The sequence below is a fragment of the Anolis sagrei genome, chromosome 6 (genome assembly GCF_037176765.1).
Source record: "Anolis sagrei isolate rAnoSag1 chromosome 6, rAnoSag1.mat, whole genome shotgun sequence".
Taxonomy (NCBI): Eukaryota; Metazoa; Chordata; class Lepidosauria; order Squamata; family Dactyloidae; genus Anolis; species Anolis sagrei.
The window spans coordinates 4778218-4802446 of NC_090026.1; the positions used below are offsets into that span (position 1 = coordinate 4778218).

The 24229-nt window shown below is 43.0% G+C and overlaps 1 protein-coding gene across 1 annotated transcript in view; it reads left to right on the top strand.

Annotated features, from left to right (window-relative positions):
- Window positions 1-5336: 5336 nt before the first annotated feature.
- CLDN7 (claudin 7) overlaps window positions 5337-24229 on the top strand; it is a 31875-nt gene continuing 12982 nt past the window's right edge. Inside the window, exon 1 of the mRNA XM_060779870.2 lies at window positions 5337-5701. Coding sequence (XP_060635853.2) covers window positions 5479-5701 — 223 coding nt within the window. The 5' untranslated portion in view covers window positions 5337-5478. The remainder of the gene's footprint in view (window positions 5702-24229) is intronic.

Genomic DNA, 24229 nt, shown 5'->3' on the forward strand with positions numbered 1-24229 from the left:
CAACTGTAAGGATTATGGGTGCTGTTGTCCTTTAAAGTACTTCTCTGCCATGAGTCATAGCCAGGGATCATGTGTGTACTCCAATGACCAATGCAGTTTGCATCCTTCCTATTCCTGTTGTGAATAAACCGAAAGTTTCTTTGTCCTGTTGGTTTCAAATCCATATTCTTTGGCCGAAGAAGGAGACGGTGTGTCACTGTGTCAGTGAGTCACACTTTCGCTGGGCCAAAAGTACAGCATTTCCTCACGGATCCTTCTTGGGCTGCAACTGACTCATACTGTCATAAAAGCAGAAACAAACAAGCAGCGGATGGATGGGGAGAACGGCGCTCTGTGCATGCCCAGATGCCCACTTGGTCCCTGGCAGAGAAGAGTATATTTACACTAAATTCTTGTGGGTTTTCTCGGGCTATATGGCCATGTTCTAGAGGCATTTCTCCTGACGTTTCGCCTGCATCTATGGCAAGCATCCTCAGAGGTGAGGTCTGTTGGGAAAAGGGGTTTTTCCCCAGTTCCAACAGACCTCACTACCTCTGGGGATGCTTGCCATAGATGCAGGCGAAACGTCAGGAGAAATGCCTCTAGAACATGGCCATATAGCCCGAAAAAACCCACAAGAACCTAGTGATTCCAGCCATGAAAGCCTTCGACAATACATTATATTTACACTGTTGGAATTAATGCATTTTGACCTCATTTGAACTGCCAATGGAATCCTGGAATATATAGTTTCACATAGTCTTCAGCCTTCTCTGCCTCTCCAAACTGCAACTCCCAGGATCCCATTGCATTGAGCCATGGCACTTCAAATGGGATCAAAGTGCTATAACACTGCAGTGTGGACAGTGCGCTAAACAAGATTTCTATCATTAGTCTTTTCTGAATAAAAATTGCATATTGATATATTTATATGTACATGTGTGTGTGTATGTGCATTTATACATGTACATGTGTGCATGGGCATTAACATATGATCTGTGTGTTTATGTGTGCTTATATCCATGTGTGTGTATGCAAATCTATATAAATTAAAATGTAACGTTCGTTTGTGGGATTAACATAACTCAAAAACCACTGGTCAAATTGACACCAAATTTGGACACAAGACACCAGTCAGGCCAACGAGTGACCGTTACTCATAAAAATATTGAAAAACATAACATAAGGGACTTAAAAAGCCAAAAAATAAAAAAAAATACATTATAACACATGCACAAAACCACATATATACACAAATTTATATACACACATATATACACAAACAAAACACATATAAACAGACTGGGCCACAGCAACATATGGCAGGGGATGACTAGTATGTGTGTGTGTGTCTAACTATCTATTTATCTATCTGCACATGTATACATGCACATATATACCCACATACATAAAGACACATGTATATAAGCACACATAAATAGATACATGCACACATATATGTGATTTCTGATTTGGCCCACCCTGTGTGTGCACGTGTGTGTGTGTGTATGTGTTTATGCAGAAGCATATACTAACACACTCATATATATGTAAATATATAGATCTGTAATTTTTTCTGTTGGTGGCACTGTGTGTCTTACAATGGATGGCGTCCCAGAATTAATGAAATATGGTATATATGTGTCTGCGCGTGTGTTAGTGTATGTTTGTAAATGTGTGTGCATATACATACACAGACACACACAAACACATATATATACACACACATATATGTACACACAAGCGGTAGTCCAAAAGTCACAAAGAAGTTTCTATCTATCTATCTATCTAGAGAGAGAGAGAGAGAGAGAGAGAGATGACCTAAGCGCTAATCAATACAATAATCAATACAATAAACAATAAATAATAAATAATAAAATCAAACTGCAAAGACTCTGGCACAAGCCAGTCAAGGGGATCCCAGTGGTGATCGGCACACTGGGTGCAGAATATAAATAATAAATAATAAAATCAAACTGCAAAGACTCTGGCACAAGCCAGTCAAGGGGATCCCAGTGGTGATCGGCACACAGGGTGCAGTGCCTAAATACCTTGGCCTGCACTTAAACACAATCAGCGCTGACAAGATTACCATCTGCCAGCTGCAGAAGGCATCCGTATTGGGATCTGCACTCATTATTCGCCGATACATCACACAGTCCTAGACACTTGAGAAGTGTCCGACATGTGATCCAATTTAACAGCCAGCAGAGTGATCTTGTTTGTGGTGGATTCATCTTGTTGTGTTTCTAATAATAATAATAATAAGCCACAGGGAGGAGGGAGCAAGCTTGTTTTCTGCTTCCCTGGAGACTAGGACGCGGAACAATGGCTTCAAACTACAAGAGAGGAGATTCCATCTGAACATGAGGAAGAACTTCCTGACTGTGAGAGCCGTTCAGCAGTGGAACTCTCTGCCCCGGAGTGTGGTGGAGGCTCCTTCTTTGGAAGCTTTTAAACAGAGGCTGGATGGCCATCTGTCAGGGGTGATTTGAATGCAATTCCTGCTTCTTGACAGGGGGTTGGACTGGATGACCCATGAGGTCTCTTCCAACTCTTTGATTCTATAATAATACATCACACAGTCCTAGATAATTGGGAATCATAGAATCAAAGAGTTGGAAGAGACCTCATGGGCCATCCAGTCCAACCCCATTCTGCCAAGAAGCAGGAATGTTGCATTCAAAGTGGCTGACATGTGATCCAATACAACAGCCAGCAGAGAGTCTGCTGTGGACTCATCTTGTTGTGTTTCAAATAATAATAAATTTAATATACAGTACCATATAATTATATATGCTTTGCTATTTTGCTGCTGGAACACATCTCACCATGCTAAAACAGTGGATGTGGCTCTTAATGAGACATGGCGCATTATCACAGGGTGTCTGCGCCCTACACAACTGGAGAAATTACACTGTCTAGCCAGTATTGCACCACCTGACCTCTGCCGGGAAGTAGCAGCCAACAGTGAAAGGACCAAGGCAGTGAAATCTCCAACTCATCCCTTGTTTGGGTATCAGCCAGCATTTCAACAACGTAAATCAATGAATAGTTTTCAAAGACCTACAGAGACACTCGCTGGAACACCCCAGCAAGCGAGAGTCCAAAAGTGGCAGGCTCAAACTCAGAACCTCAACCAATGGCTGATACCAAATGAGAGACTCCCCCCTGGGCACACAGAAGACTGGGCAACTTGTAAGGCGCTGAACAGACTGTGCTCTGGCACCACGAGATGCAGAGCCAACCTCAAGAAATGGGGCCACAAAGTGGAGTCCACGACATGTGAGTGTGGAGAAGAGCAAACCACTGACCACCTGCTGCAATGCAACCTGAGCCCTGCCACATACACAATGGAGGACCTTCTTGCGGCAACACCAGAAGCACTTCAAGTGGCCAGATACTGGTCAAAGGACATTTAATCAACTACCAAGCTTGCAAACTTTGTGTTTTGTTTGTTTGTTAAATGAAGCTTTCTTCATTTCCTCCGAAGTGACTCTTACCCAAGGCAGGTCTCACCTGGCCACACCCCACCTATGCCATCCAAAGCATAAATGGATATAATTTTGGGGACTGGCTGTACTTCATTAGAGAAGTCATTCCCCAAATTATGATCAGGGAGATTGTTTGGTAGCTTCATGGGAAAACGGATGCTCAATCCAAGTGGCTAGACCTCATGGCTGAAAAGCAGGTTTACTCACAAGTCAAGCTAGATGTCTAGATTAAGAAAGGCTTGACACCAAGACAACACTTTGGCCCTCCAGGTGTTTTGGACTTCAACTCCCACAATTCCTAACAGCCGGTAGGCTGTTAGGAATTGTGGGAGTTGGAGTCCAAAACACCTGGAGGGCCCAAGTTGGCCCACACCTGCTTTGGACCCTACCTGTATACATACATCATATACATGCATACATACAGCCAGTAGGCTGTTAGGAATTGTGAGTGTTGGAGTCCAAAACACCTGGAGGGCCCAAGTTGACCCACACCTGCTTTGGACCCTACCTGTATACATACATCATATACATACATCTATACAGCCAGTAGGCTGTTAGGAATTGTGGGAGTTGGAGTCCAAAACACCTGGAGGGCCCAAGTTGGTCCAAACCTGCTTTGGACCTTACCTGTATACATACATCATATACATGCATACATACAGCCAGTAGGCTGTTAGGAATTGTGAGTGATGGAGTCCAAAACACCTGGAGGGCCCAAGTTGACCCACACCTGCTTTGGACCCTACCTGTATACATTCATCACACCTAGTTTGGATCCTACCTGTATACATATCTCATATAATACATACATACAGCCAGTAGGCTGTTAGGAATTGTGGGAGTTGAAGTCCATAAACACCTGGAGGGCCCAAATTGGCCCACACCTGCTTTGGACCCTACCTGTATAAATACATCGCACCTGGTTTGGACTCTACCTACATACATATATCATATACATACAGCCAGTGGGCTGTTAGGAATTGTGGGAGTTGGAGTCCAAAACACCTGGAGGGCCCAAGTTGGCCCACACCTGCTTTGGACCCTACCTGTATACATACATCATATACATACATCCATACAGCCAATAGGCTGTTAGGAATTGTGGGAGTTGAAGTCCATAAGCACCTGGAGGGCCCAAGTTGGCCCACACCTGCTTTGGACCCTACCTGTATACATACATCATATACATACATCTATACAGCCAGTAGGCTGTTAGGAATTGTGGGAGTTGATGTCCATAAACACCTGGAGGACTCAAGTTGGCCCACACCTGCTTTGGACCCTACCTGTATACATACATCATGTACACACATACATACAGCCAGTAGGCTGTTAGGAATTGTGGGAGTTGGAGTCCAAAACATCTAGAGGGCCCAAGTTGGCCCACACCTTCTTTGGACCCTACCTTTATACATACATCACACCTGGTTTGGACCCTACCTGTATACATACATCATATACATCTATACAGCCAGTAGGCCGTTAGGAGTTGTGGGAGTTGAAGTCCAAAACACCTTGAGGCCCATACCTGTACACATACATCATATAGATACATAAATATAAATATATCTCCCCTGACCCAGGTGTTTTCTTCCTTTCACACCTGTATGGAGTTAAATGGGACTCAAAAAACTCAGCTGCAACCTGTTGACTTCTTTCAGTCCTCCCTTTCTTTGCCCATTCCCTCCAGACTAGAGGAAAGCAGGTATCCGATATCCCTGTCACCTGGCGACGCCTCACCTGTGGGATTTCCGCCTGCAAGAGGGCGAGAGGGGAGGGGGCTCTTTGCCTCTTCCTGGAGGGTGGCCTTGGGTCTCGGTTTCTGGTGACACTCCTCCTCCTCCGGCGCCGACGTCACGCGCCCCTTCCTCCCTCCCTCCCTGGTCGCCAAAGGCATAAATACAGGTGCGCTCACCTGGCGCGCAGGTAAGCGCCTCCCGCCTCCTTCTTTGCGCGTCTCCTTCGGGTTGTTTGCTGCTTGGACGCCTCTCCTCCCGGACTCTCGATGGCCAACTCGGGCTTGCAGTTGCTGGGCTTCGCCTTGGCTCTGTTGGGCTGGATCGCCACCTTGGTGGCCACCATCATGCCCCAGTGGCAGATGTCCTCCTACGCCGGGGACAACATCATCACGGCCCAAGCCATCTACAAGGGGCTCTGGATGAGCTGCGTCTGGCAGAGCACCGGACAGATCTCCTGCAAGGTCTTCGACTCCGTCTTGGCCCTCGACAGTGAGTCTTTTGGGGGGGGGGGATTTTGGGGGCAGGGAAGGGGGTCTCCCGGAAGCAGGGCTGGGGGGAGGCCAAGGAGGGGCTCCCAGGACCCTCGTGGATCCATTTCACCCTTGGGTTTGGCTTTGGGGAGCAACAAAGGGCAGTTTCCTCCAAGTCGGGAGCTTCACAGACTCTGAATCCCGTTGAGCAAAGAGGAACAGCCTTTTGGGGAACAACAAAGCCCAGCATCTCCGGTTTGGGGGCCTTAAAGACTCAGAAAACCCTTGAAACAAACAAAATAACCTGTTTGGGGAGCAACAAAGCCCAGAATCCCTAGTTTGGGGGCTTCAAAGACTTTGAATCCCTTCGAACAAACATCACAGTTTTGGGGAGCAACAAAGCCCAAAACCCCCAGTTTGGGGGCTTCAAAGACTTTGAATCTCTTTGAACAAACAGGATCACATTTTTGGGGAGCAACAAACCTATTTGGGGGAGTAACACAGCCCAGAATCCCTAGTTTAGGGGCTTCAAAGACTCTGAATCCCTTCGAGCAAACAGGATCACATTTATGGGGAGCAATAAACCCAATTGGGGGAGTAACACAGCCCAGAATCCCCAGCTTAGGGGCTTCAAAAACTCTGAATCCCTTCGAGCAAATGGGGTCACATTTTTGGGAGCAACAAAGATCATAATCCACAGGGCTTCAAAGACTCAGAATCCCTTTGAGGAAACAGAATTAACTTTTTTGGAGGAGCAACAAAGCCCTGAATTCCCAGTTTAGGGGCTTCAAAGACTTCAAACCCCTTTGAACAAAAAGGAACACCCTTTTGGGGAGCCACAAAGCCCAGAATCCCTGGTTTGAGGGCTTCAAAGACTATGAATCCCTTTGAACAAACAGGATAACCTTTTGGGGGGAGCAACAAAGATCATGATCCACAGTTCAAGGGCTTCAAAGACTCAGAATCCTTTTGAGCAAACAGGATCCCCCTTTTAGGGGAGCAACAAAGCCCAAAACCCCCAGTTTAGGTACTTCAAAGAATCCCTTTGAACAAACAGGATAACCTTTTTGGGGGAGCGACAAAGCCCAGAATCCCCAGTTTAGGGGCTTGAAAGACTTTCAATCCCTTTAAACAACCAGGATAACCTTTTCTGAGGGAGCAACAAAGCCCAGAATCCCCAGTTTAAGGGCTTCAAACATTGAATCCCTTTGAACCAACAGGATAACCCTTTTGGGGGAATAACAAAGCCCAGAATCCCCAGTTTGAGGGCTTTAAATATCCAGAATCCCCCTTTTTCCTGGATGATAGACATTCAGAAAAGTTTCAAACTTCCAGGAAACCCATTTTTGGGACAAAAAACTCCCAAGATCACAATTTTCTGGACAAACCAACTTTCCCTTAGTATTTTCCCAGCTCCAGACTTTCCAAAATCACACTGTTTTGATTTCCCAGAAGCCCAATTCCAGGGTTATGACATCCCAGAAACTCCACTTTTCAGGTGACTCGCTTTCCACACTTTGGACTCCAAACTTCCCGAATCTTTGGCTCAATTATTCCCAGAATCCATTTCTTTCTACTACTACATGATCCCAGCGCCCTTCCAGGCAGGCCCTATATCCCAGGATCTGATCCCAAGTTGAAACTGGATTATATGAGTCCACATTGCCAGATAATCTGGGATAAACAGAAAACCTGGGACCTGATTCTGGGATATGGAGCTTGTCTGGAAGGACGCCCAGAATCTCTGTTTTTGGGACCTCCAGACTTCCAAAATCTACGTTTTGGGGTTATAGACTCCCCAGAATCCCCATTTCTCAAACGATTTGCTCCCCAAATCTCTGTTTTTTGGGGCTAAACACAACCAAAATCCCAATTTTCTGGAGTGCGAACTTCAAAGAGTCCAATCTACTCCCTAAAATCTGCATCTCTCAATCAACTAGTTCACAAAGACCATGTTTTTGGGGCTCCACACAACCAAAATCTCAATTTTCTGGACTGGGAAACTTCAAAGAGTCTAATCTACTCCCCCAAACCCCCATTTCCTCAAACGATTAGTTCACTAAATCCATGTTTTTTGGGGCTACACACAACCAAAATCTCAATTTTCTGGACTGTGAATTTCAAAGAGTCCAAATTTGGGATGATATATGTTTCCAGGAGCCCCATTTTTGTATAAAAGCCCCATTTCTTAGACAACAAACACCCACAATCCCCATATTTTGGATCGCGCCAACCAGAATCCCCAATTTTCAGGCTATAAACACAAAGAATTCCAATTTCCCTAACTACACACACTCAAAACCCACATTTCGAAGACCACAAATTCCCAGAATCCCCCTTTTCTGGGCAACAAATCCCTTTCTGGGACTACAAACTCTCCGAACCCCACCTTTTTTGTCTCTTCTAATCTCTACTTCCTTTTGACTACACAACCCCCATTACTTTACTTGTAATATAATATATTATATATACATATATTTATAATTTTATAATGTAATACAATATAATACTACTAATAATACAATATTATTTATTTGCATTATTTCAACCCTGTTCATATCAGGCCGAAGGCGACTCAGAGCGGCAATATTATAATTATATAATAATTTAATATATTGTATGTATGTGTGTGTGTATATATATATATCTTGTAAGCCACTCTGAGCCCTTCAGGGTGAGAAGGGTGGCATATAAATGTCGTAAATAAATATATAAATATTAGCCCCATTCCCTTGGCTTGTTTGGCAATACAGTCCCAATTTTCCCTTCCTTTTTAAGGGACTATAACTCCCAGCATCCACCCAAAGTTGACTTTTCCCAAGCTTTCCTCCAAGGGGAAAGGAAGGCATTAAAACCTCATATTGTCAAGAAAGAAAAACAACAAAGGAAGAAGCCAAGGGGGGATTCTGGGACCCCAAAAGCCCCTTTTTCCCTTTGGGAGTTCTAGTTTGTTGCTTCTCCCAGGCCTTGCATTTTCCTCCCTGAAACTAGAGGTTCCCCTCCTCCTCCTCTTCCCCTGGCCTTTGGCCCTTTCTTTACTGATTAACGAAGTTTCCTCCTAACGAATCTTTCAACAGTTTTACTCCTTGGCTACAAAAGGAAGCCAACCGTCCATCCCACCCGCAACACACCCTGCAATAAACACACCTTTTCCTCCATCCTTTCGAGTGGTTTCCACAAATTGAGAGTTGAAGCAGAACTAGATCAAAAGATATCAAAGTATGGGAAGAATGAGGAAAATCCACCTTAAATTTAGATTATTTTGGCCAAAGGTAGGAGTCGGTAAACAACGTCATGCTTTCAATCAGGATTTTGTTGGACTTTTTAGTCCAAAATCAGGATTTTGTTGTATTTTGTGGTCCAAAATCAGGATTTTGTTCTACTTTCTAGTCCAAAATCAGGATTTTGTTGTACTTTGTGGTCCAAAATCAGGATTTTGTTGTACTTTGTGGTCCAAAATCAGGATTTTGTTGTACTTTGTGGTCCAAAATCAGGATTTTGTTGTACTTTGTGGTCCAAAATCAGGATTTTGTTGTACTTTGTGGTCCAAAAATCAGGATTTTGTTCTATTTTGTGGTCCAAAATCAGGATTTTGTTCTACTTTCTAGTCCGAAATCAGGATTTTGTTTATTTTGTGGTCCAAAATCAGGATTTTGTTTATTTTGTGGTCCAAAATCAGGATTTTGTTGTATTTTGTGGCCCAAAATCAGGATTTTGTTGTACTTTCTAGTCCGAAATCAGGATTTTGTTCTATTTTGTGGTCCGAAATCAGGATTTTGTTGTATTTTGTGGCCCAAAATCAGGATTTTGTTGTACTTTGTGGTCCAAAATCAGGATTTTGTTGTACTTTCTAGTCCGAAATCAGGATTTTGTTTATTTTGTGGTCCGAAATCAGGATTTTGTTGTACTTTGTGGTCCAAAATCAGGATTTTGTTGTACTTTGTGGTCCAAAATCAGGATTTTGTTGTACTTTGTGGCCCAAAAATCAGGATTTTGTTGTACTTTGTGGCCCAAAATCAGGATTTTGTTGTACTTTGTGGTCCAAAATCAGGATTTTGTGTTACTTATCATAGTCCAAAACACCTGAAGGGCCCAAGTTGGCCCCTGCCTGATTTGCACCATAGAATAAATGCGTTTTGACATTTTTTCCCCTGCCTTTTCTCCCTATCTTTGAACTTTTAAACCAGAGCAAACCTGTGGGTGTTTCAAAGTGTGCCCACGCAACCCTGTTGTACTGGATCTCTCCAACTCCCTAAGGGCAGGCTTTAATTAGAAGCAGCTCCTTTTTTGGCAGGTCATGAGAAGCAGCCAGCAAAGTAGCCTCTGGGCATGTGCAGAGAGTGGTCTCTGACTAACTAACCAATAACTAACCAATACAGGTGGGAAGGGGATGGATGCATGCCCCATTGCACCCACCCCCCATTTTGCCCCTCCAAAACTGGGGAGGAAAGTAACCAACTGTTTTACATCTATCTATCTGATCTATCTTTAGAAGGGGGGTTGGACTGGATGGCCTTTGGGTGCCCCTTCTAAACCTATCTAATCTATCTATCTGTATTTGGGGGACTGAACTGGATGGCCTTTGGGTGTGCCTTTTAAAGCCACCATTCTATCTATCCTATTTAATCTACCTGTATTTGGGGGGTTGGACTAAATGGCCTTTGGGGATCCCTTCTAAAGCTATATATCTGTATTTTGGGGGGCTTTGGACTGGATGGCCTTTGGGGCGGTGCCTTCTAAATCCATGATTCTGTCTGCCTGTCTATTCTATCTGTTTTTTGGGGGTTGGACTGAATGGCCTTTGGAGGTCCCTTCGAAAGCTATATATCTGTATTTTGGGGGGCTTTGGACTGGATGGCCTTTGGGGGTGCCTTCTAAATCCACGATTCTGTCTCGCTATCTCTCTGTATATATTTTTTGGAGGGGGTGGATTGGATGACCTTTGAGGATGCCTTCTAAAGCTATCTATCTTTTTGAATTTGGGGGTTGGACTGGATGGCCTTTGGGGGTATCTCCTAAAGCCATGCTTCTATCTATCTATCTATCTATCTATCTATCTATCTATCTATCTATCTATCTATCTATCTATCTATCTATCTATCTACTGTATTTTGGGGGTTTGACTGGATGGCCTTTGGGGGTCCCTTCTAAAGACATGCTTCCATCCATCCATCCATCTATCTATCTATCTATCTATCTATCTATCTGTATTTTGGGGGTTCGACTTGATGGGCTTGGGGGGGGGGGGCTTCTAAAGACATGCTTCTATCCATCCATCCTTCCACCCACCCACCCATCCATCAATCCATCTATCTGTACTTTGGGGGTTCAACTGGATGGCCTTTGGGTGTCCCTTCTAAAGACATGATTCTATCTATCTATCCTTATTTTGGGGGTCCCTCCTAAAGCCATGCTTCTATCTATCTATCTATCCATCCATCCATCCATCCATCTGTATTTTGGGGATTCGACTGGATGGCCTTTGGGGGTACCTTCTTAAGACATGATTCGATCTATCCATCCATAATAATTTATTATGTATCTCAGCTTTGGATTGGATGCCCCTCGGTATCGCTTTCAACATCATGATTCTATCCATCTAAACAAAAACTAGATTAAGTCCCATCACAATTGCTTTTAAAATATATTTTCCAAAGAGATTTAAGATTATCACTCTGTAAACATACATATCTGACCAGTTTATTTCCTTGTATGATGATATCCTATCTACTCCCTCCCCTCACTTTTTCCCTCTATTTCAATTTAACGTTTAGTATTAACATTGAAACCTTAATTGTGAAATCGCAACTGACATAATACAAAAAAAAAACTATTTAAATAATTATTATTTAACCAAGCGTTCGCCTTTCAAACACGATTTGGCCCAATATAATAATAATAATAATAATAATAATAATAATAATAATAATAATAATAATAACAATAATAATAATATAAATGTAATAATAATAATAATAATAATAATAATAATAATGGCTCTAATGGCTTGTTCTTGGGCTGCCAGAATAATAATAATAATAATACCAATAATATAAATGTAATAATAATAATAATAATAATAATAATAATGGCTCTAATGGCTTGTTCTTGGGCTGCCAGAATAATAATAATAATAATACCAATAATATAAATGTAATAATAATAATAATAATAATAATAATAATGGCTCTAATGGCTTGTTCTTGGGCTGCCAGAATAATAATAATAATACCAATAATATAAATGTAATAATAATAATAATAATACCAATAATATAAATGTAATAATAATAATAATAATAATAATACCAATAATATAAATGTAATAATAATAATAATAATAATAATAATAATAATGGCTCTAATGGCTTGTTCTTGGGCTGCCAGAATAATAATAATAATACCAATAATATAAATGTAATAATAATAATAATAATAATATAAATGTAATAATAATAATAATAATAATAATAATAATAATAATAATAATAATAATGGCTCTAATGGCTTGTTCTTGGGCTGCCAGAATAATAATAATAATAATAATAATAATAATAACAATAACAATAATAATAATAATAATATAAATGTAATAATAACAATAATAATAATAATAATGGTTCTAATGGCTTGTTCTTGGGCTGCCAGAATAATAATAATACCAATAATATAAATGTAATAATAATAATAATAATGGCTCTGCTTGTTCTTGGGCTGCCAGAATAATAATAATAATAATACCAATAATATAAATGTAATAATAATAATAATAATGCCTTGTTCTTGGGCTGCCAGAATAATAATAATAATAATAATAATAATTATTATTATTATTATTATTATTATTATTATTTAAAGCAAAGTGGACTTTCTGTTTCTTATGGCATTGGTTTTTCGTATGGGAATTTTCTATGGCAGGGAAATTCTGAAATGTCGAATTTCAGTTTAGGACAGGCATGGGCCAACTTGGGCCCTCTGGGTGTTTTGGACTTCAACTCCCACCATTCCTAACAGCCTCAGGCCCCTGAAAGGGGCCTGAGGCTGTTAGGAATGGTGGGAGTTGAAGTCCAAAACACCCAGAGGGCCCAGGTTGGCCCATGCCTAGTCAAGATGACATACCACCATCCTATAATGCAGACCTCCAGATGTGCAGGACTACAACTCCCATCATCCCCAGCCAAAAGGTCTTGTTAGTAGTACAATCTTCCGAAAGAGTGCACGCTGTGGCCTTTTATGGCGGTTTTCCCTTCGGAAACGATGGCTTTGGGGTTTCTCACCAGGCTCTCAATCCCTTCCAAACCTTTGGGAATTTAAATGGCCCATAAATGGCGTTTTGGGTGCTGATTTGGGGGATTAGAGGCAAATCCTGCTCCTTAAGGCTGTGTTTAGACAACAGCTTCAAAGCCGCCGTCTGCCGCCTTCTCCAAACAGAACAGGACCCAACCTCCCTTAATTAAATCCATTAATATAATCCCAATGTTAATGATATTTGGGGGTCAGCTTGGAATGGCATGGAGCCCCTCTTTTTGGTTTTTCCACGGCCTTTCCTCCTCTTCTTCTTCCAAGGCCAAAGTTGGTGCAACTTTGGTGGGACTTTGTCTTTGCATTTCCGGCTCCTTTTGTGGAGTCTCCCTCCCTGAAACTGCCTTGGCCGGTTGGGTCAGTTCCCCAAGGCCTTTCTTTTCTTCTTTTTCTCCTCTTTCTTCTTCCTTTCTTTCTCTTTCCCTGGGTCACACCTTTCCGCAGTCTCAGCAAGACAAAGGAGCCAAGGGGTTGGCTCACTGTTTGCCTTCCAACATTAGAAAACAGCTCATCCTGGGGCCATTTTAGAATGGAGAGGGGGAGAAAAGGGGAATTATTTATGCATTATTATTATAATAATAATAATAATAATAATAATAATAATAATTAGATGTGGAATGGAGGAAAACAACATTTATTTTATGCAACACTTGCAGGATATGGCACGTCTATATAAATAAAAATGTAATGTTTATGTGGTCAGTTGAAAAATTCACACCTAGCTCCAGCAGACAAGAGTCCTTTGTCCCAGCCTGGTCATTCCACAGTTATATAAACCCATTTTTCCTAGTTCCAACAGACCTCACTACCTCTGAGGATGCTTCCCATAGATGCAGGCGAAACGTCAGGAGAAAATGCCTCTAGAACATGGCCATATAGCCCAGAAAAAAACTACAACAACCCAAAGGTGAAACATTCGGAGCAAAGTGACACACCAGCTTGCCAGCTCTGTCATAGAATCTTGGAGTTGGAACATAAACACAAAGGCCATCCAGTCCAACCCTCTTCTGCCAGGCAGGAACGACACAATCCAAGCCCTCCTGACAGATGGCCATCCAACCTATTATCATTATTAGTAGAATACTAGAGGTGGAAGACACACGAAAGGACCATCCAGTCCAAACTCTTTCTGCCAGGCAGGAACGACACAATCCAAGCCCTCCTGACAGATGGCCATCCAACCTATTATCATTATTAGTAGAATACTAGAGCTGGAAGAGACACGAAAGGACCATCCAGTCCAAACTCTTTCTGCCAGGCAGGAACAACACAATCCAAGCCCTCCTGACAGATGGCCATCCAACCTATTATCATTATTAGTAGAATACTAGAGGTGGAAGACACACGAAAGGACCATCTAGTCCAAACTCTTTCTGCCAGGCAGGAACAACACAATCCAAGCCCTCCTGACAGATGGCCATCCAACCTATTATCATTATTAGTAGAATACTAGAGGTGGAAGACACACGAAAGGACCATCCAGTCCAAACTCTTTCTGCCAGGCAGGAACGACACAATCCAAGCCCTCCTGACAGATGGCCATCCAACCTATTATCATTATTAGTAGAATACTAGAGGTGGAAGACACACGAAAGGACCATCCAGTCCAAACTCTTTCTGCCAGGCAGGAACGACACAATCCAAGCCCTCCTGACAGATGGCCATCCAACCTATTATCATTATTAGTAGAATACTAGAGGTGGAAGACACACGAAAGGACCATCCAGTCCAAACTCTTTCTGCCAGGCAGGAACGACACAATCCAAGCCCTCCTGACAGATGGCCATCCAACCTATTATCATTATTAGTAGAATACTAGAGGTGGAAGACACACAAAAGGACCATCCAGTCCAAACTCTTTCTGCCAGGCAGAAACGACACAATCCAAGCCCTCCTGACAGATGGCCATCCAGCCTATTATTGTGGAAATTATTATTATTATTATTATTATTATTATTATTATTATTATTATTATTAATGTTTGTTTGTGGGATTAACATAACTAAAAAACCACTGGACGAATTGACACCGAATTTGGACACAAGACACCCATCAGGCCAACGAGTGACCATCACTCATAAAACACAACAAAAGAGACTTAAAAAGCCAAAAAAAACAAAAAAATACATTACAACATATCCACAAAACCACATATATATATATACACACAAACACATACACACACACAAAACACATATACACAGACTGTGCCACAGCAACACGTGGCAGGGGATGGCTAGTTACTAATAATAATAATAATTGTTATTATTGGGTTGTTGAGGGTTTTCGGGGATGTCAGGCCATGTTCCAGAAGCATTCTCTCCTGATGTTTTGTCCACATCTATAGCAGGCATCCTCAGAGGTTGTGAGGTCTGTTAGAATCTAAGAAAATTGGGTTTATATATCTGTGGAATGATGTCCAGGGTGGGATTTATCTATCCACAGATATATAAACCTCACTTGCCTAGTTTCCAGCAGACCTCACAGCCAGACTTTGAAGCTGCAAGGCCATTCAGTGCTAATCAAGGTGGCCAATTACAACATTCACACTTGCCTCAAGCAGACAAAAGTTCTTTCTCCCATTCTCGGCATCATCTATATATATAAATTTGTTAGGGGCATCCAACGAGGAAACAAAACTCAAAAACCCCCCAACGAAACTTAACCAAAATTCCCATGCCCATAACACAACCCACAAGGTACAAACATATTACTCAAAATGAAAAACAACACAACAACACACTCACAAAACGGCAAAACAACAAAACTCAAAAAAACCCCAACGAAACTTAACCAAAATTCCCATGCCCGTAACACAACCCACAAGGTACAAACGTATCTACTCAAAATGAAAAACAACACAACAACATACTCACAAAACGGCAAAACAACTGAGCATGCGCATTGGCGCCCAGCCGCAAGTTCCCTGGCGCGCGCACATGGCCTTCCGGCCAACGTTCCCTCTGCGGAAACCATGCCCACTCCAAGCCCCGCCGCGCCGCTTCCCGCACACACACACACCCCTGCCGCACATACACACACAACCCCACACTCCATCACTCCCCCCGCCGCCGCACACACACACACGCAACCCCACTCCCCCCGCCGCCGCACACACACACACACAACCCCACACTCCATCACTTCCCCCGCTGCCGCACGCACACACGCAATCCCACTCCCCCCACCGCCGCACACACACACGCAACCCCACGCTCCATCACTCCCCCCGCCGCCGCACGCACACACGCAACCCCACTCCCCCCGCCGACGCACACACACACAACCCCATGCTCCATCACTCCCCCCGCCACCGCACACACACACGCAACCCCACGCTCCATCACTCCCCCCGCCGCTGCACACACACACACAACCCCACGCTCCATCACTCTCCCACCCCAGTCTTACCTCCTTTTACTTCACGCCACCTCCAAACCCCACCCTGCCCCTTCCCGCCCTGTCAAAATCTAGGAAAGACAGGAAGGAAAGAAAGAAAGAAGGAAGAAAGAGAAAGGGAGGTAAAGAAAAAGGGGGAAGGAAGGAAAGTTAGAGAAAGAAGGAAGAAGAAAAGGAAAGATGGAAGGAAAGAAAAGAGAGACAGCAGAAAAGAAAGAAAAAGGGGGAAGGAAGGAAAGAGGTAGAGAAGGAAGAGGAGAAGGAGAGATGGGAGGGAAGGAAGGAAGGAAGGAAGGAAGGAAGGAAGGAAGGAAGGAAGGAAGGAGGGAAAGAAGGAGAGAAAGAGGGAAGATTGGCCACAGCAACGCGTGGCGGGTAAAGGTTGTTATTTCTATTATTATTATTATTATTATTATTATTATTATTATGCCATTGTTCCTATGAGACCCTTTTAGGGGGAATGGGAGAGGTGTCAGGTCCCAGAGGCAATGCATTGCATTATTGTTATTGTTATGATGGTGGTGAAATAAAAGGAAATAAAAAGTGAAAGAAGGAAGCAAACAGGGAGGGAAGAAAGGCAAAGGAAGAAAGGGGGAGGGAATGAAGGGAAGAGAGAAGGATGAAACCAAGTAGTGAAAGAAAGAAAGAGGTAGAGAAGGAAGAAAGGAGAGAAAGGGGGAGGAAAAGGGGGAAGGAATAGGTAGGGACCTCTCTTTCATAATAGTCCAGATATCTACCTCAACTTTGATAAGTTTTACTATAGGCCACAGCAACGCGTGGCAGGGCACAGCTAGTTCTAGATATATATATATATGTGTGTGTGTGTGTCTGTAATTGTATGTGTATATGTGTATGTGTGTATATATATAAACCCCACAGACCTCACAACCTCTGAGGATGCCTGCTATAGATGCAGGCGTAACGTCAGGAGAGCATGCTTCTGGAGCATGGCCAGACAGCCCGGGAAACTCACAGCAACCCAGTGATTCTGGACATGAAAGCCTTTGACAATGAATTGTTATTATTACCATCCTACTTCTATCTCAATGCAAAGTGATTCATGCCGATTTTAATTGCATTGAGTTGTGTTTGTTGTTAGCTGCCTTGAGTCCCTATATTGGGCGGGCAGGGTGTGATTAAAAAATAATTAAGTAACATGTTGTCGAAGGCTTTCATGGCCGGAATCACTGGGTTGCTGTGAGTTTTCTGACCTGTGTGGCCATGTTCCAGAAGCATTCTCTCCTGACATTTCACCCACATCTATGGCAGGCATCCTCAGAAGTTGTGAGGTCTGTTGGAAACTAGGAAAATGGGGTTTATATATCTGTGGAATGATGTCCAAGGTGGGGGAAAGAACTCTTGTCTGTTGGAGGCAAGTGTGAACTGCAATTGACCAGCTTGATTAGCAGTGAATGACCTTGCAGCTTCACAGCCTGACTGCTTCCTGGCTGGGTAATCCTTTGTTGGGAGGTGTTAGCTGACCCCTAATTGTTTCCTGTCTGGAATTCCCCTGCTTTTTGAGAGTTGCTCATTATTTACTTTCCTGATTTTAGAGTTTTATAATACTAGTAGCTGGAGTTTGTTGGGAGGTGTTAGCTGATCCTTAATTGTTTAGCACTGAATGGCCTTGCAGCTTCAAAGTCTGGCTGCCTCCTGCCTAGGGGAATCCTTTGTTGGGAGGTGTTAGCTGACCCCTAATTGTTTAGCATTGAATGGCCCTGAAGCTTCAAAGCCTGGCTGCTTCTTGCCTGGGTGAATCTTTTGTTGGGAGATGTTAGCTGACCTTTAATTGTTTACCACTGAATGGCCTTGCAGCTTCAAAGGGGACCCCAAAGGTCATCTAGATATACCCTCCTTCCTTCCCAATATATTGTGTGTTGAATGGAAGCATAGGATCTCAAGGATGGAAGGGGACCCCAAAGGTCATCTAGATATACCCTCCTTCCTTCCCAATATATTGTGTGTTGAATGGAAGTATAGGATCTCAAGGATGGAAGGGGGCCCCAAAGGTCATCTAGACATACCTCCCCAGACAGTGCAGGCGGCTCAAGCCAAATGAGAGTACTTTGGGGCTTCTTTGGTGTTGATTTCAGATAGATTATTTGGAATCGTGGACCCTGCCAAGGTGCTGGACTACAACACTCATCACCCATGACTACAACACCCATCATCCATAAATCCTCAGCTAAATAAAAATTAGAAAATATAGATTGGGAGAAGAAGGCATGCTCCTTTACTTGGAGCTCTTTGTTTTCTATGTGAGTTGTTTATTCTCTTGATGAACAGAGAAGTTTCCCCCATTGGACTAAAGTCCCAGAATCCCTAGCTAACGATAGAAATTATAGATCGGGAGAAGTTGATCTTCTTTAGTTGGAGCTCTTTGTTTTCTATGTGAGTTGTGTATTCTCTTGATGAACTGAGAAGTTCCCCTTTTGGACAACAAGTCCCAGAATCCCTAGGTTTTCTATGAGTTGTGTATTCTCTTGACAAACCAGGAAGTTCCCTCTTTGGACTACAAGTCCCAGAATCCCTAGCTAACGATAGGAATTATAGATCGGGAGAAGTTGATCTTTAGTTGGAGCTCTTTGTTTTCTATGTGAGTTGTGTATTCTCTTGATGAACCGAGAAGTTCCCCTTTTGGACTACAAGTCCCAGAATCCCTAGGCTTTCTATGAGTTTTGTATTCTCTTTACAAACCAGGAAGTTCCCACTTTGGACTACAAGTCCTACAATCCCTAGCTAACGATAGAAATTATAGATCGGGAGAAGAAGCTGACCTGCTTTTGGTGTAGCTCTTTGGTTTCTGTGTCAGTTGTGTATTCTCTTGATGAACTGAGAAGTTCCCCCTTTGGACAACAAGTCCCAGAATCCCTAGGTTTTCTATGAGTTGTGTATTCTCTTGACAAACCAGGAAGTTCCCCCTTTGGACTACAAGTCCCAGAATCCCTAGCTAACGATAAGAATTATAGATTGGGAGAAGTTGTTCTTCTTTAGTTGGAGCTCTTTGTTTTCTATGTGAATCGTGTATTCTCTTGATGCTTAGAAGTTCCCTTTTGGACTACAACTCCCACAATCCCCAGCTAACGAAAGAGCAAAGCCTGATTGGGGGGGGGTGATGGAAGTTGCAGTCTGGCATGTCAGCAAGTTATGAAAGGTTATATTTAGGACCTTCTGCTCCAAATGTGTGTCTCTGTAATGGTTGGAGCCCAAACCAGTTGACTTTGAAAAATCTCATATTTTGTCGTTCTTGTTTTCTGTTTGCTCCAAAAGTCTGCCCGAAGGTATGTTGCTTGAACGAGCAGGGTGAGGCCAGGCTTTTGGGTGCGGCTTGATGGACTGTCCACAGCTAGGAAACATAGCAGTGGCAAGGCTCTGTTTTTAGGCCTTTCCTCTTGTTTGATTTTCCTCCGAGGCCGAGAAAGTGTGACCTGCCTTAAATGGCCCAATGGGATTTGAACAGAGCTCCACGCAAGCTATGAGTGCATTTACACTGTAGAATGCCCATTTGAACTTGCCACGACTCAATGGGGATCCTGGGATTTGTAGTTTGCAGGGAAGGCTTAAAGCCCTTGCAAAACTATAACTCCCAGGACTCCGTAGACGTGATCCAAAGCTGTTAAAGTGTTGTTTGGAGGAAAATATGGCATACTTAGAAGATAAATACTTCCTTTTTATGAACCTGGGTAAGCAATGTGTGCTCCTTAGATAGCTATGAGACTACAACACCCATCAGTCTGAGTCACTGCCTAGAAACGAGGGTGGTGCTCAAGCTGTAACTTTCCAGGCTTTGTGCTCTTTGGGGAATGTTGGCCTACGATGCTCACTTACCATCATGGAGGCCATATCAGGGGATGATGGGTGCTGCAATCCAAAACATATGTGAGGGCAGCAAGTTGAGGGCATAGCTACAGAAGGAAGAAAAGGAAGGAGGAAAATTGACCACAAAGGGCTGAAGTTGGTAAAGACAAATGCTTAACTTATGGACTACAAGTCCCAAAATCCCCAGCCAACTAAAGGCTTGTGCTTGAAGTAGAAGGGATTGTAGATGGCCAGACCTTTGAAGGAAGAAGCTAAGCTGTTTAGTTGGAACTCATTGCTTGCTAAGGTTTTGTTGAGTCCCTAGGTGGATAGGAAAGCTTCCTTTTGGACTACAACTCCCAAAATCCTCTAAGTAAAGGCTCGAGTTTGGAGCAGAATTGTAGACGGCCCGTCCTTTGGAGGAAGAAGCTTAGTTGGAACTCATTGCTTGCTAAGGTTTCGTTGAGTCACTGGGTGGATGAGAAAGTTTCCTTTCGGACTACAACTCCCAAAATCCCCAGCTAAGTAAAGGCTCAAGCTTGGAGCAGAATTGTAGACGGCCCGTCCTTTGGAGGAAGAGGCTTAGTTGGAACTCATTGCTTGCTAAGGTTTCGTTGAGTCTCTGGGTGGATGAGAAAGTTTCCTTTTGGACTACAATTCCCAAAATCCCCAGCTAACTAAAGGCTAGAGCATGAAACAGAATTGTAGATGGCCAGACCTTTGTAGGAAGAAACTTAGTTGGAACTCATTAATTGCTAAGGTTTTGTTGAGTCTCTGGGTGGATGAGAAAGTTTCCTTTTGGACTACAACTCCCAAAATCCCCAACTAAGTAAAGGCTAGAGCATGAAACAGAATTGTAGATGGCCAGACCTTTGGAGGAAGAAACTTAGTTGGAACTTATTGTTTGCTAAGGTTTCGTTGTATCTCTGGGTGGATAGGAAAGTTTCCTTTTGGACTACAACTCCCAAAATCCCCAGATAACTAAAGGCTAGAGCTTGGAGCAGAATTGTAGATGGCCAGACCTTTGGAGGAAGAAACTTAGTTGGAACTTATTGTTTGCTAAGGTTTCGTTGAGTCTCTGGGTGGATTGGAAAGTTTCCTCTTGGACTACAACTCCCAGAACCCCCTAGCTGGCTAGTTGGGGATATTGGGTCCTGCAATCTCCACTAAATTCTGCTTTTACTTGGGATTTTAGATGATTATGAGACCAGGATTTCCTGGCTCTTGCTGGCCTTTGTTTATAAAACCCGAAGCCTCCCTATCTTATCGGCCTTCATACTTTGAGAAAACAAACTTGCTCCTTCTGCGGCTGAAGCTTGACCGCAAGGGTCAGGAGGAGGCAGGCGGCGAAGGAATAGGGCCTTGCGATAGATATGGGCCAACTTGGGCCCTCCAGGTGTTTTGGACTACAACTCCCACAATTCCTAACAGCCTACCGGCTGTTAGGAATTGTGGGAGTTGTAGTCCAAAACACCTGGAGGGCCAAAGCTTCTCTTACCTAGTCTGCCACTTTCATTTTCTCGACATCGGTTTCAGCGAAACTATGATTGATTTGTGACTGGTGTTCGTTGGGCTTCGTTGCCTTTGCGTGCGCACCTGTCCCAGGGGAGGGGGGAGTAAGTGATGTCACCTCTCACCTGTGGCAGCGGAAGAGCCTTGGGTGGGGCTGGACGCGACCGGATTCCGATTCAGCATTCGGCTAAGTGAGCTTCTTTCGCAGGCTCAGGGAGCTCCGGTTTTCTATATTTACCTGCAGAGTTCTCAGCTTCTGGTTTAGTTTCTTACCTGCCACCTAGGTCACCTAGGTTTCTTACCTGCCATCTAGGCTGAACTAAAATGGCCACTGAGTTGTGCCGAAATGGCTACCGAGTTGGACTGAAAAAGCTACTGAGTTGGTCCCAAAGGACCATTGAGTTTGTCCAAAACGGCTACTGAATTGGACCCAAAGGACTACCAATTTGGCTCAAAACAGCTACTAAATTGGACCCAATGGGCAATTGAGTAGCTAAAATGGCTACTGAATTGGACGCAAAAGGCAACTGATTTGGGACAAAATGGCTACTGAATTGGACCCAAAAGTGCCACCGATTTAGGCCACAATGGCTATCAAGTTGTGTCCAAAGGGCTACAAAGTTGGGCCAAAACAGCTACTGAATTGGACCCAAAAGGCAACTGATTTGACTCAAAATGGCCATGAATTAGACTCAAAAGGCCACTAATTTGGCTCAAAATTGCTATTGAATTGCACTCAAAAGGCCACTGATTTGTACCAAAATGGCTACTGAATTGGACCCAAAGGACTACCAATTTGGCTCAAAACAGCTACTAAATCGGACCCAATGCAATTGAATAGCTAACATAGCTGCTGAATTGGATTCAAAAGGCAACTGATTTGGGCCAAAATGGCTACTGAATTGGACCCAAAAAAGCCACCCATTTAGGCCACAATGGCTATCAAGTTGTGCCCAAAGGGCTATAAAGTTGAGCCAAAATGACTACTGAATTGGACCCAAAAGGGCCACCGATTTAGGCCACAGTGGCTATCAAGTTATGTCCTAAGGGCTACAAAGTTGGGCCAAAACAGCTACTGAATTGGACTCAAAAGGCCACTAATTTGGCTCAAAATTGCTATTGAATTGCACTCAAAAGGCCACTGATTTTGGCCAAAATGGCTACTAAATTGGACCCAAAAGGGCCAACGATTTAGACCACAATGCCTATCAAGTTGTGCCCAAAGGGCTACAAAGTTGTGCCAAAACGGTTACTGAATTGGACCCGAAAGGTCACCAATTTGGGCCAAAACAGCTACTGAATTGGACCTGCAAGGGCTACCTAATATGGCTAAAATGGCTACTGATGTGGACCCAAAGGACCACTGTGGCTACTGAATTGGACTGAAAAGACCATTGATTTGGAACAATATAGCTACAGAATTGGACCCAAAGGGCTACTGAGTTGGGAGCCAAAATGGCTACTAAATTTCTGACATTTCAGATAGAAAAAAGGACAGTGTTTAGTCCTAGCCTTTGCCCAAAGAGAATAAGTATGCTTTCAACAACCACAATATTTTACCTATCTTTTTCTAAGGCGGTATACAACCTGCTTAAAAGAAGTACTGTAAAAGGCCAGGCATAACATTCAAATACATGATGACCCCCATATCTATGGGACTAGTGCCATGGTTTCATTGATCTGCACAAGATACCCCTTCTAGGTATTTGATGCAGGATTCTTAGGTCATTTCAATAGGGTTTGCAATCCTCCACAGTTTCTGCGGGATCCGACTTGCTGCTTTCCGGGGCCGTTCAAATTCCATTGTTGCGCAGTGTTTACTATCAGGAAGTTGTTGCTCGGGCTGAGCCCAAACCGCCTTTTCCTTATCATTTGAATTTGGGACGTTAATGTCACACAACCCGTAACTGACAACTGGATTTTGTCAAATCTATATTTCAACATTTATTGATTTGTGGGAAAAGGAGCAAAGCCAGTTCGAGTTGTCAAATTATTAGATGTGCTTCCTCAATATGTGTGTCTTTTAAGGAAAGAATGCCTTTATTTCCCATAGAAGTTCAAGCAATAGTTGATACGCCCTTAAAGTCACCAGATAGATAGATCGATCATTAGAGCAAATAGATCAAATGGGATGACAATATCAAAAAACAAAAAATCAAAAACAGGAAAAAGACTAAGGAAAGAATCTCCAGAAATTTATGGCAAATTTATCAACAAAACAAAGTCGACAAAGGAACCAATTGATATAAATCAAGAAAATGATAGTTAAGAAAATATCAAATAATGTTAACGGGCTAAATGTACCAAATAAAAGGAAATTGATATTCAACCAATTAAAGAGAGGGAATTATGACATTACAGCGATACAAGAAATACATACCACACAAAAACATTCTGCTCACCTAGAAAACAAACAATTAGGCAAATTATTCTATTCATCCGCCCCCGAAAAAAAGAGGTATAGCAATTCGAGTCTCAATTTGGCAAATGCAGGGTTGCATCTACACTGAGGACTTGATGCAGTTTGATACTGCTTT